This window comes from Salvia hispanica, chromosome 6, assembly GCF_029641045.1.
Source record: "Salvia hispanica isolate PSC_SH4W2 chromosome 6, Shi_PSC_v1, whole genome shotgun sequence".
Lineage (NCBI taxonomy): Eukaryota > Viridiplantae > Streptophyta > Magnoliopsida > Lamiales > Lamiaceae > Salvia > Salvia hispanica.
The window spans coordinates 37,503,058-37,520,461 of NC_142697.1; the positions used below are offsets into that span (position 1 = coordinate 37,503,058).

Sequence of the window (17,404 nt, forward strand, 5' to 3'; positions counted from 1 at the left end):
GCAGCAAGGGAATACTCCAAAAGCTAAGAGCACAGAATTGCATCGCATTAATGTTGTCGAAAACAAACCATGAGTCACTGAATAACTTGGCGACAACATCAAAACATTATCAAGAATGTAGCAACAACACGAAGATAGATGTGGAAAAATGATTTTAAACTTCAAGCGTTCATGACCATTTGTATGAAACTGATATGGTTCATAATATGTATCATTTAGTTAAATATAAATCTCATTCGTTTCAATTAAATTCAATATTATGTTAGACTATTTACTTCACTGCAGAGCATATTTGCTTCACTATAGAACATATTTACTTCACTGTAATTCACTGTAAAGTTATTATACTTCACTATAAGCATATAATAGTTCACTATATGCACAATATACTTCATTGTAGGGGAAAAAAAATACTCCCTCCGTCCCAAGATAAGTGACTTGTATTCCTTTTTGGGGTGTCCAACTATAAGTGACCTATTTCCATTTTTAGCAAAAAGTCATCTCTCTTACTTTATTCTCCACCTACTTTATTCTCTCTTCTCTCCTCTACTTTTCCCTCTCTCATACGTTACTCTCTCTACTTTAACTTATTTAAATACCATTTCTTAAATCTCGTGCCCAAAAGAAGTAGGTCACTTATCTTGGGACGGATGGAGTAGTAAACAATAAGGCATGTTCAATTTACTTCAATATATGCACAATATACTTCATTGAAAATGATAAATATAGTAGACTGTAAGACATGCACAATATACTTCACTATATGCACAACATACTTAACTTTATGTTCAATCTATTTAGTACACATATGAATACTTGTTAATTATTTAACAAAATATAGTTCACAACTTAAAATTGTGATCTGATAAGTTTTGGTATGAAGCGAACAACTATAGTAGTGAACTAAAACAAGTACGCAATGAACTATACATATGTAAGAAGTGAACTAAAACAAGTTTGCAACAAAATAAAACTCACTTAACATGTACGCATTGAACTAAAAACTAGTAAAAATTGAACTAATAATAAGCTAATAATGAAATAAAACTCACGTTTAGTGGACTAAAACATGTACACAGTGAACTAAAAATATGATGTTTGATATTTCAGTGAAGAATATAGTTTAAAGTGTACAGTTTTTTCATTTCAGTGAAGTATATTGAGCATATAGTGATGTATATTGTGCTTATAGTGAAGTATATTCTGAATTCCTTATAATGTACCATTTTTTCATTTCAGTGAAGTATATTGTGCATATAGTGATGTATATTGTGATTATAGTGAAGTATATTCTGCATGCCTTATAATGTACCTGATAAGGCTAATTTCATGCATCGGTAATGTGCAAAAAAATGTTATAAATTGCTGGGTCTAACACGTTTCCTAAGCCAGGTGTGTGAAGAAAATCGCTAGATCAAGGAAGTAATGAAGGAGATGGTCTAGCGAGAGAAAAGGACGAAATGAGTAGGATTTACAAGGAAAATTGGCGTGACGGGGGAGTCTACAGCTGAGGGCAACAAAGTCATTATCAATACCTCGCTGGACCCACTAAAGCGCCTATAAATAGAGAGGAGCATGCAGCGTAATGGAGAGAGTTTTCACTCTTCTTAGCTCATACATTTTACACACACACTTGGGAAACATTCTGGGGATAATCGTGATAGGGGGGGTACTTTCTAAAGATCTCGAGTTTGGTAACACCGTCCCAGTGAGGGCGAAGATACATTTGTTTTAATTTCAGTTGTTTTTTGCTAGTTTCCACCGTCGAACTTCACTTTTGGGAGTCGACTTTGATGTTGATGATGTTTAACTGCTTATCGCTCATGGATCTGAGTTTAGCTGTTTAATTTCAAGTTACTTTTGCTTAGATCTCTCTACTGTTAGCGTAATTCTTAAATTGCTATGTCGATCTCTGCTTATTTCGTTATTGAGGTGTTTGATGTGGAATTGGGTGACAGATCTGTGGTTGATTGAGTGTTTGGAGCTTAAATTTGTAAATCTGACGTGATGGAGAATTTCTTCTGTTTGGAGTCCGTGTCGGACGCTTGGATCCGGAGTGGATTTAGCGTCTGAAGTTGGTTTTGGCATGTGAAAGAAACAGTAGTGGATAGACTTGTTTTATTTCCTTTGTTTTCTATTTCCCTTCGTCTAGGTATGCAGATCTGTAAGTTCTTCGTCATTTATGCATAGATTTGATTCCAAGTTAGTAGCCCTATTTTTGATTTGCTTATGTGTTTTCTCAAGAAGTTTTATGCGAATTTGGTTTTAGAAGACGATGTCACCGTCAGTTAGTACGAGAGTTAGTTATTCTGCCACTTTCCAGTCGTACTCTGCTTTTCTTAGATGTGGTCCCACCGTAGAGTTATTTCCTAGGTCTAGCTGTTAGGTTAAGTTCCTTTCTAATATTCCCAAGTCAAGTTAATTTTAATTTTTCCTCAACCCAAGAAAATGCGTGGCAGCAGCCAACACCAAAAATACTCCCAAATCCTTGATTACGAGTCTTACGCATCCTTCTCTGTGGGATCTATCCCTACTTCCCTATACTAGGTTTAGTAAAGTGGTTGAGGGTTTTTGAAGCGGGGAAGTACTTGTGTGTCCGACGACCGGGATTCCGCACAACCTACGAGTTCCTAGACCAAGTAATCTAGTGGACTTGCTGGATCTGGGGAACCTGCCTTATTTGAATATCGCAACACTGCACACACACCACACTTGTACTGTCACATCCACACGTAGCTTCAGTACCCTTTTTTTCATTTCAGTGAAATATATTGTGCATATAGTGATGTATATTGTGATTATAGTGAAATATATTATGCATGCCTTATAATGTACCGTTTTTTCATTTCAGTGAAGTATACTGAGCATATAATATGTATATTGTTCATATAGTGAAGTATATTCTCATATCCTGATTGGTCCGGTCTGGTGGTAAATCCCAAGAAATCGACTCTATTTTACCTAATGGATTTGGCAACGTCTGATATGTAGCAATTCCAGCTTCCTCAATGTGATCTAATTATAAATTGTATGATCATGTTTACTCACTATGTGGTATGCTTAACAATATGATTTACTACATCACTATAAGCATAATATGGTTCACTGTGCTGGTAATATACTTCAGTGTAAAGGTAATATACATCACTATAAGTGCACCACTTTCAATCATCTCATGATTAATTCATAAGAGTTCAAAATTTTCCTTTAGAGTTATTCTTTGCATCCTCTCTCGAAGATGATGAATCTGAATTGAAGTAATATTTGTCCGGAATTGGTATTGAGTACACATGATCGTGATGGAGTTTACATAATGGGTTCGCAATTCTGGCAGCTTTGGGATGATCGACCACATTCAATTGAAGACGTGAAATCTATTAGCCATAGACTCTGATCAAATTTAAAAATCTGGTCGTAATTTGAGGTAGAGTCGATCTCAATTTGAGATTGAATCTGTTTCAGAATTGATCGCAAGTTGAACAAATTAGAATTGATTGCGATTCATGTGAAAATTTAACGTAGAATCGATCGCAATTTGAGTGGAATCTAATGCAATATTGATTGTTAGTTGAAAAAAAATCAAAATATGAGGAAGAACTCATCATGAAATCTAGGATGAAGTTGATCGTGAAATTTGGAATGATATCAGAATCATCTGGAATATCCTATGGAAATCACGATTCATATGAAATATGAGACAAATTATTATTTCCAAAAATGCCCCTATTCACTTATTTCTTTATTAAATATAGACGTTTGGTTCAACATATAGATTAATATGGATTATTATGATGTGTGGCTGAAATTTGTTCTCTAGTTATACAATTAAAATTAGTTAGACCTTGATCACTCCTCTAAGTAGCATTATATCAATTTATATATGCGGAACCGACCAATATTTAATACTATAGTTGTAACAGCCCGCCTTCCTAGGGTACAATAAATGTGGCAACTGCTACCAAACGGACACGAAGAAGTGAACAAAGGCTAGAGTTTCATTTAAAGAGTGTTGACCAAAGTATTGGAAAGAACTATCAGAGTATTTAAAGCAATAACTTAACCTAGAAGTTTGAATAAGGAAAGAAAGGTATCATAAATAACGACCAAAAATCTCAAAAGTATGACATAGTTTCCGAGATAAAACCACAAGATAGTCTAAGGCCTCTAAAACGAAAGGAGAGTGCAAAGTATTCAAAATAAACATAAGTGTAGCAAAAACTCAGCGGAAAGCGACCAAGAGAAAGAATAGCTATGTATGAAGACACAACTACGCTTGAAGTTCATAACAACCATCTTAATTAATTATCATGCTCAACACCCGCCACCGCTCGTCATCGTTCAACTTGCACATAAGGAAAACACATGCAGGGCTGAGTATTTTGAAATACTCAGTGAGCTCGTTGCCAAAACATTTTATAAGTTATGCCACCCTTACCAAGTGAACTCGAGTTTTAAGCAGTTATAAGAGAATATCACGAGTATCACAAAATATATTTTTCCAATAGACTGGCCAGTCAAAATAACTCCCCATTTTCCTTAACAATTCAACAATCACAATCATTCCATGGTGCGACGAAAGTGTGGCCACACTTTTCGCCCACGAGACCGGCCGACTAGCAAGGACGGCTCCCGATCCCCTCGTGTACACAGCCTGGTAGGGTTTGCGGCCCATACTCAGACCCGAATTCGTATAAACATATCCATAGCCCTATAGCCCAATGGAGTGAACTCGCAAGCTAGGCATCAGGCGCGCAATATCAAAATAAAATAGACATCGGCATGGCATAACAGTTAAACCACCCTTATTTCTCCACATTCACAGATTTTCACATAAAAGAGTTTAAGAGTAAAGCCCACCTCGACTGCTTAGGTTTCAAGTATGTTCTTTCCTTTGTTATCCGGCTTCGCAACTGAGGTTTCAACTTTTTAATCACATAGGCACATATCACAAATCAGATTCAAGACAAACTCCTAATTTATGCATGTCTCAACGCTTTCCCTTTTCCCATTGATTCATTCATCTTACTATCACTAATCAAACTTAAGTCATGATCATCATATAAATTCCATTCACATCTCAACTCTAGATCTAACACCAACATAAGTTACACAAGGGTATTTAGCCATCAAGCACACACCACACAACACAACACACACACACACGACACGCACACACGCACACACGGCGCACACATGCATACATATTCCCATATCCCTTTTTATCTCACTTTCACTCAAACAAGATGCATGGGGGGTTCAAGAATACCGATTAATCGGTTAGAAAGAAGAGGGATCGAGTAGAATCAAGAAGATGGATATAAAAATACCTTATGAGAAAAACAAACGGTAGAAACGAAGTAGAGACTTGGTTCTTCAAAATCTTGAGGTTAAATCTCGAATTCTTCTCAAAGGATGAAGGATTAATGGAGTAAAGTAGAAGAAAATTGAGAGAGAAGGAAAAGAGGGAGGGGGCGAAAATTATGTGATGGCTAGGGTTAGGTTTTTGGCTCCTTATTTATAGAGCTCAATAAAATCTTTAGGTAAATAAATAGAATATTTGGTAAGATCTCATTCTCCACAATTAAATAAATAAATATTGTAAAGTAGGGAAGAAGAATTAACAAAAACAGACTAGGGTATCAAGCATGTAAATTTCGAAATATATGGCTTTTCAGTAGCCAAGATTTTGTTTTGGTATATTTTACGGAGTAGAATAAAATATCACGGAGCAAAATAAAATAAAGTCCTCCAAGTATAAAGAGTAGTAGGCGTGTATTTTGGGGTTCTCCCATAAGGAATATATTTTGAATATTAACTAAAATAAGGTAAGGCAAGATCTCTTGAGGTATGAAAAGATTTGGTAGAATATTTAAATTCTAGGTATGGAAGGAAATCAAATAAGGGATTAACTAAAATAAAATAATTCTTTCCTTCCCACAATAGGTGATTTTCGAAAATCACCTAGGAAACAAAGGGGACGATTTTTTTTTCTCTCTCTTTAGAATAAGGAATAATTGGGTCTTGGATTTAATTTGGATAAATATCCCAAGAATTAAATTAAATACGGAAAAATAGAATTCCTCCTCTAAAAATCAAGGGGGTTCGAAAATCTCAAGAATTGGGTGGCTAGTATGTATGGAAATTTTCTCTAATATTCTCACTCACCCTTAAACAAATAATTCATCTCATAAATTAATAAATCACATGCCACATCATAAAATAAATAAGTTTGACTTTTCAAACTTCCAACGCAAACCCTAGACTCGACTCGGCCGTAGCATCTCATGCAATAAATGCATTCATAAATATTTCACGTCTCTACGTCATCAAAATAAATTCCAGGGCTCTAAAATTAGGGTTCGGGAAATCGAGATGTTACAATAGTTTTATTTGAGTAGCATCAGATTTATCATGCGTGTATATTAAGTTTGGTGTATAGAAAGTAATTGAACTTTTTAATAAAAAGTCCATACAAATCACATTTTACTTAAACAGTTCAAACCCAACATTCCACAGGCCATCTTTAGTTAGGTATCAAACAGTCTTGGAAAGTTCAGTTTTGGTTGACTCGTAGACAACTTTGATTCTATCTTTTTTTTTAGTTATACAGTATGAAAGTTAGAACTAAGAAATAGAAGAACACAATTTAAATTTAAGATATAGGAGTATTAGATAACATATTTATAGTATATGAATATACAGTTTTGAAAAAGGCTAACCAAAAATTAATAAATTTATAGATATCAAAATTTGAAATTTATAAATTTATGAATTTTTACTTAATTAGGGTGGAAAAAGAGAAATATACTACTATTGTAGTTTTAATTTCAATTTAATTATAAACATCTTTTAGTCACAGGTCATTATATAGAATCATGGAATTTTCCTTAACTCAGAACACATCCTCCTACCGGCTACAAAATGAAGACCCCAAATTATACTACACTAAGCAACAAAAATAAATAAAAATATATATCTTCGATTGACACTTTCTGCGTGAGGTTAAGACTTAAAACAACGTTGTGTTGTGCCAAAACAGATAACTAATGATTCAGCAATTTAGAAATGCAAGACTGAAATTTTGTTCTCGTCGTATTTGCTTTTTGTACCTATATATATATGGTCCATATATATATATTATACAAGATCTAAGTATGTAACTATATTTTTACTCAAAGCGAAAAAATATAGTATATGTATGAAATTTGAGCCAACTGTATTTGTTAAAAAGATTTAGGTTGTCTGTACATGAGCAATGAACACATGATCACATTTTAAGGAAACTAAATCCAAAAATATAAAGATCCAAAAACATAGTAATTTCTTTTATGTACTACTATGTATCTAGCTAGTTGTATGTAAAAAAAAAATGATGCATCTATACTGAGACAGATACCTCGAGCCTGCAATCTTAATTATTACATAGAGATAGCTAGGAGTGAGTCAATGTAAAATCAATCATCAATCCTAATCAACTTTCATAATCTTTTACTCTCTCTCGCACAAATAGATGCATAGTTTAAATTGAAGAACTAGGCTAGGCCGGATCTTAAGGAACTAAAATATTTGAACTGCATAATCTATTTTGTAGGTTAATTTGTAAGATATAAATATTTTACAGAGATGTAATCAATTGAGATCCTAAAAGCTAGTAGTACAAAATAAAATCTAGACCATTAGATTTTCATTATTTGATGACTATCGAAGACAAATAATGTCAATAAAAAATATTACTAATACAATATCAATCGGTTGACACTGAGTTGATAATTTTTGTTGATGTTATTTGTCATATTTATATATGAATATAATCATTATTTTAGTTTATTGTTTGCATGAAAGATGCCGTTTTAATATAGTAGGATCCTATTTTCTTATGTATTTGTCATAGATGTGTATTTTGTACCATCAAATTAAAATAAAATTTTCATTGACTATTTATATATGAATGGAGTTTATGATGATAAATAATTGTGGATAGTGTACCTATTTGAGGGGGCAACATTTCATAGTTGGATCGTTGATACATGAACTTAATTATAGCTGTTGGTGGGAAGGGCACTATTAATATTAATAATATGTATTTGGCCAAACGATCAATTTCATGTACGGAGTAACTTTTATGTGTGATGAAATCTAAAACTCGTTTTAATATATAAAACAATATAAGCAAGTATTATGCCTAAGAACAATTTCACATTCGATCTCATTCGATTCAATTAATACACAGTCCAACCGCCCAAGAATATATAAAAATGATAAAAGCAAAAATAGTAGCACTGGATTGAAGAATCATAGACGATGAAAGATTTCCAGCAATTTCAGGTACCTTTCTCGTGATTGATACGTGAAATATCCCTTCTTAGCACTCTAATCAATGGAATGAATACAATCTTTTTGTAATGGTTAAACACTCTTATCTTAAAATTTTAACAAGAAGTTATGGATTTCTATGTTCGAAGTCATCTCCGGGTCGATATGAATTATTCGAAAAGATTACATTTTGATAGTGCAAGCGATAAATTTGAACTTGAGCAACATTAGAACACTACATAAAACAAACCGTTAAGGAAATATTTTAATGTACTTAAGGAAGCTAATTTGTATTTCTAAATATACTACGAACGCTTCAAAAATCGTCCTTATTGATAGTGTCTCAAGTGAAATTAGAGGATTCAAATGGAAGTGTCTTGAAAAAACAAAAGAGTAAATTAATTTATCTTTAATTTATGTATGCTTTCTTTTTGTGTTCTAAACTATTGTTATTTAAAAAAAAAAAAAATCAACGCTAGTAATTGTATCTCGATTTTTATGTCCTTAAAAAAATACTACTAAGTTTTTTTCAGTAGAAATTTGATGTTTCTCTTGAATTATTGAGTTCTTTGTGGCATTTTCTTTTATTTGGATATGCTTATTCGTATAATTTAGATCTTGCAGTAGAAATTTGATGTTTCTCTTGAATTATTGAGTTCTTTGTGGCATTTTATTTTATTTGGATATGCTTATTCGTATAATTTAGATCTTCTATCTTTGCCATGGGTGTTATCTGTCAACTTTTGTTGATTTTGCTAGCTTAATTGATTTTCAACTTTTATTGATTTTGCTAGTTTAATTCATTTTGAGGTTGTTTAACTGTTTGGTTGAACTTCTTTTGCAATCTACTTTACTTGTCTCTTGGCTCATCACTATGTTTAATTGTAAGATAATTTATGACGAAACATCATAGATATGAATGACAATATAGTATAGTTAAATGAGTTAATCAAGAAAAATGCACAAGTGTTGTTTTAATTTTGGGTATGAATATAAATACAAGTACCATTTGACGGACCTCAAACGCCTTGTCAATGGTTTTAATTTGTCACGACTACTTCCTTTTACATTCTAGCATTCAAAAATACTCCCTCCGTCCCGCTTTAGCAGTTTCATTGACTTTTTTGCCCTCTTTTTGGAAAAATGATAAGAAATAGTTAAAAAGGAGAAATGGTGAATTAAGAGAGAGAATAATATAGAGAAGAGTCTTATCTACATTATTGTGTCTCTTACTTTACCATTTCTCCACTTTAACTATTTTTTATCATTTTTATAAAAAGAGGGCAGAAAAGTCAATGGGACTGCTAAAGCGGGACGGAGGGAGTATCATAGAGCATTAAAAATTAAGTAAACGATAAATTTTACTACTTGAATAAATAATCGATTATCATTATATTCATAAAGTTACAAAATGACATTTCAATACTTTAAATAGGAAGAAATGCCAAATGGGTGAGAGGTTATTTTGGATTTATAAAGCTAGTTGGGATTTTAACTAATAGAATCTAGTCACATCAACAATTGTTACGCAAATGTAAGGTTTCATCAATTCAATCGATCAACAACACTTACAACTTTATTTAAATATTTTATTTAGTCGAAATGAGTTCAATTAGTCAAATCATGTCCACGCTCCACCAAAGAGGTGTAGCAATATGTGTGGATGCTTCATTAATTATATCGCTATTATATGCTTTGTAGTTGCCCCAAGCTACGGCTGCTGTTAATATAATAATGAAAAAATTATTCTACTTTTGTCTTGACTATATTTATCTGGAGCCTGGAGGTAGTGTCGCAACTTAGGTACAAGTTGAGATCATAAAAAATCGCTATCCAAATTAATTCGTAAATTTTTTTTAATTTTTTCATAATTATTAGATCTATTTCTTACACATGAAACAAAAAATTATATAGATTGAAACTTTGATGGTGTACTAATAGGGCGATTTCAGCAGCTTCAGTTAATCCTCTTTGGACCTAAAACAAATTAATTGTATTCTATTTTTGCAGTTTTTGTTCAAACGTCAATTATGAAGAGACAGAAAAGTAGGTTAGATAGTGTTAATATATGATTGCAACTTTTGAAATTATTTGGTAATTAGTATATACTTCTTTATTTGCAGTTTAATATGAATACCGTATGAGTTGAAAATTAATAGGATGATATATTGATATGTACCATATCCATACTTCACTATATAAAAAAGTGAAATAAAGAAAATAAGTGGTATAATGTAATTATTTTATTATTCGAAATGCGTGGTATACTCTACTTAAGAATATTAGGGTGGTGCATTATGTTCATTATGTTTAGTCTGAATTATTTATTATTTGGAAAATATAGGAGATGCTAATTTTTTGTATGCAAAAAGCCTTTTTCTCAACTACTATATCCTGATATTTCAGCATACAAAAATGCAATCGATGAAATTAAACCACATGTTTGGTAAAGGTGATAACTCGTCTAGGAATTGTTAATTTTTAGCTATTTATATGTTGAAAGCATGACTTAGAGAATCTCAAGTCTCAACTGACCAAAACCTACAGTCTTTCCATATCTCACTCTCTCTTCTTCACTCACTTTCCCTCTTCTCTCTCTCACGTTTTCCGGCGGATAAACCGGCCAATCCGGCCACACAAAGCTCAATTTCTACAAAATATGATTCGAAGAGAATGACGAGCTCGATTTCGCCATGTCACTGTCGTCGTGCTCAGACTGCTTCTCCGACCTCCTCTGCGGCGAGGCCTCCAGTAGTATTATCTCCTCTTTCTCGCCGGAATACTCATCGAACTTCGATTCTCAGCCGGCGGAGTCCATCTCCGGGATGTTGGAAGACGAGAGAGATGTAGCCGGAATCAGTAGCTGCCGCGCCGTCGATCAGCCGATCGATGCGTCGGTTAGAGCTGAATTTGTTGCATGGATTCTCAAGGTATATATCTATATCTTCTCCCTTTTCCAGATTCAGGTTCGCAATTCCTGCTATCGTGCGCCGATGGGTATCGACTGTAAATGGCGGCGGCGCACTTTTAGAAATGTAGCTAGTATGCGCCGGCGTCGTAGGAAGCGATGGAACAGTGCGCACTCGAGGCGCATATTATCCTTTGCGTATGGTTTGTTTGACCGATGCTTGGTTCATTGTGCAGGTGCAACGATATTACGGGTTTCAGCCGTTAACGGCGTATCTCTCCGTCAACTATTTTGATCGTTTCGTTTGCTGCCATCAGCTACCGGTAAAAACACCGTCTCCGTTAAGTAGTTTAATCTCTTTTTTCTTCATGATTAGAAAATACTACTCCACTTGGCTTATCTCCTCAAAATGCATGTCACAGTCAGATCCAGTCTTCTTAATAGACTAATACTATTATTGATTTTACAGTTTCTTATTCTTAAATTTTATCGGAATTTGACTTTTAAGAACAAACGATAAGGACGTTTATTTGGTACTAGTATAATTTTATATCCAAGTGTTTTAATCTCGTTCGAAATTCGGAAGTTGCTACTTTTTTGCATTTGACTTGTTAATTACAAATTATTATTATATGTGTGTTTTCGGAAAAAATATTATATGGAAAGTCATTTTATTGGCTATTAATAGACGTTCGCTTTAATTGGTAACTCAATAAATATAATCTATCTACCCATTTACAACATAAAGCAATAAAACAAGATCAGCGCTGAGAATTGCTTCTTCACTAAATACTACTCCTAACTAAGTTGACGTAATCTCCCAAATACTTATCGGTTCCAAATCCAATTATTGAAATGACGCATTAAAGGTTTTGCTTTTTGAAACCTGTTTCATATGATAATAATTTTAAATGATGACGAGAAGAACTATTGGCATGTATGCCTATATTTCAAGAAATATTTAGTAGGAAGGCCCATATGTGTCGTGCACAATATTAATTACTACTAATACTACTATTTACTTTTACTACTCCTAGTAGACAAGTCGTAGTACTAACTACTCTCTAATTTTTGATATTTTCACTTTTATATTTTGTGGCAGAAAATGAGTGGATGGCCGCTGCAACTACTCTCTGTTGCATGTTTGTCTTTAGCTGCAAAGATGGAGGAACGACTTGTTCCTTGTCTATTGGATCTTCAGGTACTATTATTGATTTTACAAATAATAATACTAGTAGCCTGTAAATTCTTAATTTTTTATTCAATTTTAATTTTATTAATTAAGTTGAAAATATGTTTGATCTTTTTTCGCTATCGATTTATAAACTACTACTCCTACTTATACATTTATCTTTTTGCAAGCTAATTTATTTATTTTTATAAACTCTGAAATTATTAGTAAATTTTTCTTGGAATATATCATAATTCATTTGATTATTAGGTTGAAGACCCAAAATTTAGTTTTGAAGCAAGAACTATTCAAAGAATGGAACTTCTAGTTTTAAGTGTGTTGGATTGGAGACTTCGATCTATTTCCCCATTTTGTTATCTCCCATTTTTCGCGCTCAAGATTGACCCCTCTGGAACTTACACCGACTTCCTCACTACAAGGGCCAAAGAAATCATCTTCTCTACATTTGAAGGTATTTATTTAATGGAGTAATACAATACAAGTTAATTTTGTAACCGAAAATAGGTTTGATTAATTCCGTGTTTCCGTATTAACAGAGACCAGCTTCCTTGGGTGTAGGCCATCTTGCATTGCTGCTGCAGCAATACTGTGTGCAGCAAATGATTTGCCAAAATTCTCACTCATCACTGCTCAACATGCTGAGTCATGGTGTGATGGACTCCACAAAGTAATTTTTGAAAAGATTACTTAATTATAACCAAAAATTACAAATTAGTATATGGTAGTAGTAATTGATTAATACTCATGCAGGATGAAATAACGAGTTGTCAGCAGCTGATTCGGCAAGACGTTTTCAAAATAAGGCCAAAGAAGCAGCCAAAGGTATTCCCAGACCTTCGAGTCACAAACAGAGCAAGTATAGGCAGCACCAGTTCATTACTGTCTTCTCCATCTCCATCTTATAAGAGAAAGAGTGATGGGGTAGATGAAAATGAAGAGACTTTGATTAAGAGGGTTAAATATGAAGACTTGCATAATTAAATAGTTTAATAGAAATAATTCGTCTAGAAACCTCAATGGGGCCGGGTATTTTTTTCTCAGAAAGTCTGAAGAGTGCATAGATTAGCATTAATGTGTACAAAGAAAAAGATGTCTTGTGAGATTTAATTCTAACCCCTTCTTGGTCGGGGGGTGGTAATAGTCAATCATTTGTGTTCACAACTACACAAGAATGATTAGCGATGGGAATTTAATTAAAATTAATTAGCCGCATAATATATGTGAGTGAGTGAGCAAGATGATTGGAAGGTGTTTGAGCTTATGAAACTGTTTTAGTAGTACTTTGGTGGAGTGGGAGTGATGGGGTATGAATGAATTGAATGCAATTGAAAGAGAGATTGGTGGGACCAAAAATGGGTGTGAGGAATCAATGGAGATGCCAGAAATTTGAAGGATGCTGCAACTCCTTTAATTGAAGAATTTTATGTACTCTTTTTATTTTTCCATATTTTTGTGAGTGTCCACGTGTGAATGTTTTGGCGGGAACAAAGTCCTCACGGACTGGCGCGGGGTGTCATATTTGGATTTCTCTTTTTCTATTTATTTTTGTTTCAGACGACAGCGACGTGTCATTGTATGAAATGAATATGCGTATAGGTTTTGTTTATGAATTTTTAATAAGATTGGGATGAGTCTGTTTGAGACCCCATATTCGCGGGACTGCAAGTGCATGTGATTGACAATGAGGATTTTGTAGCATTCCCATTTGTTTTCATTACAAAAGAATTACTACTACTTTGTGAAGAGTGATTGAATGAGTGAAGGTGAGCCACATGCGACCCCATCCCATGGCATGTCTGGTCTTGGATAGATTTGAGACAGTTATGCCTCCTCCCTCGCATAGCGGCATAGAGATGGGGTGTCATATTTAATTAGGTATACAAGTGGGCGTGACTATATGATTTAGATTGAGTTGAAGCGTTCTCGTTGGAAATCTATGGTTTTGTGATTAATAAAGGATCTCAGCGATACGGACCCATTGCCACCCCAACCTCAGTAAAGGCTAAACTACTTTTAATTATTGTGTGGGGATTTGCATCGTATTGCGTCTCTCAATCAACTATATATGGACATTCTATTGCATAATTAAAAGTGATGAATCACTACAAGCTACTGGACTACATTATATACTCCATCTGTCCCTCTGTATTTTGGCACGGAATTTTAAAAAAATTATTTTAAATGAATTAAGTAAAAGGAGAAAAAGTGAAAAGGAAAAATGTAAAGAGATGAAGAGAGAGTAAAGTATTTTTTGTCAAAAGAGAAAATGACTCAGCTACATGGGACAACAAAAAAGGAATACGACTCAATTATAAAGGGACTGAGGGAGTAGAATTGATTAATTGTCAGTATCATAATAAATTAACATGGAATTATATTATTCAAAATATATTGCTTATACTCGTGTCTTTGGAAACGTATATGCTAATACATTTAAGTAGGCTATGTACTACAATGCATTAAATGGAGTAATATTTTTCTTAACTTTATTGATATATTAAAAATAATTATGATTGGATGAAATCACACACATAAATAAGATTAAATGTCAAATTAAATCTGAAACACTTAAATTTAATTAAAATGCATATCAATATAGCTTCATAAAACATCATTAAACAGTTCAATTTTTTTATATTTAGAGGGGAACATCTTTTTAGGTCCACGAACTTTGCCAAAATATCATTTTAGGTTTGTGAACTTTAAAAATATCATTTTAAGTCCGTGAACTACAAATTAATATCATTTGAGGTATTTTGAACTTTTTCCAGATGAAAATGTCCTTGAGGCCTTCAAAGTGCAATTTGGACAATTCTTTCGCTACTCATCTTGCGTCAAAGACCTAGAGTCCAACAATTTTTTTTAACTACTATTTAATTCAATTACCATCCAAATTGAATTTAAATTTGCCGTAAAAAATATGTGTTAGTTTTCAATTATTAGATGACTAATTATTTAATGATAGTGAATTGGGAATTGAAACTTTATTTTATTTTTTCAATCTAAACTGGATTTTAATAACTTACTATAGGTGATGTGTGAATTCTATTTAGTTTATTTGTTTTGAAATTAGATAGCTATTAATTTGGATTGTCATTCGGAGATGAATTTCAAAATGGAGATCAATTAACATCTAAATTGAATTTAAATATAAAAATTTACCGTTAAAAATTATTGGATTCTATGTCTCTGACGCAAGATAATTGGCGAAAGAATTGTCCAAATTGACCTTTGAAGGTCTTAAGGGCATTTTCGTCCAATTTTTTTTTTCAAAATACCTCAAATGATATTAACCCGTAGTTAATGGACCTAAAATAATATTTTCAAAGTTTACGGACCTAAAATAATACTTTGGCAAAATTCGTGGACTTAAAAAGATGTTCCCTCTTATATTTATATACAACTTCTCTATATATACACATGGACTTTACCCCATTAATATGCATCTAGTATGCCAAAATATAAAGTTAAAACACTGGCACTTTCTAAATAGTAGTACTACTATACTTTATATATAAAACCCGTGTCATTTAGTATATGTCACAACAAATCACTGTAATTTTAGTACTATGAGTTTTGGAGATTAGCTAAGCATATATATTCATGTGAATTTGGACATCAAACAGCTGGAATTTTAGTACTACTACCTACGAGTCTCTTTGGAGATTAGCCAATCATATTCAAGTGAGTTTTGGACATCAATAACTGGTTTTCTGGTTCACTTCGAAAACGATTAAAATAGATTGTGACATAAGTACTACTCCATATTCTTAATCAGTTCAATTTGTTTATTACGTCTTGGACTGGTAACTGCTACTTAATGCTACTGTTTTATCTTCTAAAAAAATCAAATTAATTAATAAGATCCTCGACTATTCATTTGCTTAACATCAGATCAGCGTATAATTTTTTCATTTAAGATATTCAATATTCATATTCAAATATATCATGTGCTTCCTTCAATTAAATAGTACTCCAAAAAAATTTGTTTAGCTATTTAGTTTACTACTACTAACTAAGCTCCCTTATTCTAAGGGTGCATCAAATAGATTAATTTGCGTTTGTTAGAGTTTCATTAGTAACCACCAATTAAAGTGACATTTGTCTTTTATAATCAGACCAGATGCCAAGTGAAGGAGCTTAATTAATTTGGGTTTTGTTGTTGATTTGTTATGAGGGAGATGAGATGGGCAAATTTCGATCACTGAAAATGGTTGATCAGCTTTATCATATTGCTTGTGTATTGTTCAATCATCATTCATTTTTGTATTATGGATGTACTTTTTGTACATACCTATGCTGTTTGGAAGTCAAAATGAGACAATGTACATGAATAGTAACTCTGCTTGTGCTTTGCACGATGGTGTGTAAGAGAAAGGGACTTAAACCTAATACTACTACATGAATAAACTAAACACAGACAAATGCTAGAAAATAATGTACTTCACTTTGCACATGAATCAAACATGTTCATTTTTACTGTATATATGATGAGCATTATCACACATTTTAAAACCACTTATAGCCACTGAGTATATACATGTTATGAATTCAAGAATGAAATCTAGCTAGTAAAAGGCCAAAAGGAATAAATAATTTCTTGAATTGATGAAACAGAAGAAAAGATCAATTTTCACAGCTTTGGGCATGTGCTCTAAAGAGAAAAAAGATAACACATGAACTCAGCTTTTGATCCCAATTTTTGTGTTGTAAAAAAACCCAAAAAGAGTATTGGCTGGACCCTATCTCCACTTATAAAGAATTCAAAAGTTGGAACCATTCAATTCAAATTGCAGATATATCTGAGATTTTATGCTGAATGCAAGACAGCAACACAGTCCTTAGTTCCCTCACACCATATATCATCTATTCTGAACCACTTCCCATTTTCTTTGAGTAGAATATTTTTTTATTAAAATATAGTAAAAGGGTGTACAAACATTGTAGACACACAAATTAAACGATCATGGTACTGTTATATATGGCACTTG

The 17,404-nt window shown here is 33.0% G+C and overlaps 1 protein-coding gene across 1 annotated transcript; it reads left to right on the forward strand.

Annotated features, from left to right (window-relative positions):
* The first annotated feature begins 10,826 nt into the window (after positions 1-10,826).
* LOC125204011 (cyclin-D1-1-like) lies at positions 10,827-14,063 on the forward strand. Its single transcript, XM_048102548.2, has 6 exons — positions 10,827-11,243; positions 11,458-11,544; positions 12,324-12,422; positions 12,663-12,864; positions 12,950-13,080; positions 13,164-14,063. The coding sequence occupies exons 1-6, from the start codon at positions 11,007-11,009 to the stop codon at positions 13,392-13,394; spliced, it is 987 nt and encodes a 328-aa protein (XP_047958505.1). The 5' UTR covers positions 10,827-11,006; the 3' UTR covers positions 13,395-14,063.
* The last annotated feature ends 3,341 nt before the right edge of the window (positions 14,064-17,404 follow it).

Bases quoted from the DNA above. Each gene is read 5' to 3' on its own strand.
- LOC125204011 (XM_048102548.2), top strand. From the start codon at position 11,007: ATGTCACTGTCGTCGTGCTCAGACTGCTTCTCCGACCTCCTCTGCGGC. The intron at 11,545-12,323 runs GTAAAAACACCG...ATTTTGTGGCAG, and splicing joins TTTGCTGCCATCAGCTACCG to AAAATGAGTGGATGGCCGCT. The intron at 12,865-12,949 runs GTATTTATTTAA...CCGTATTAACAG, and splicing joins CATCTTCTCTACATTTGAAG to AGACCAGCTTCCTTGGGTGT.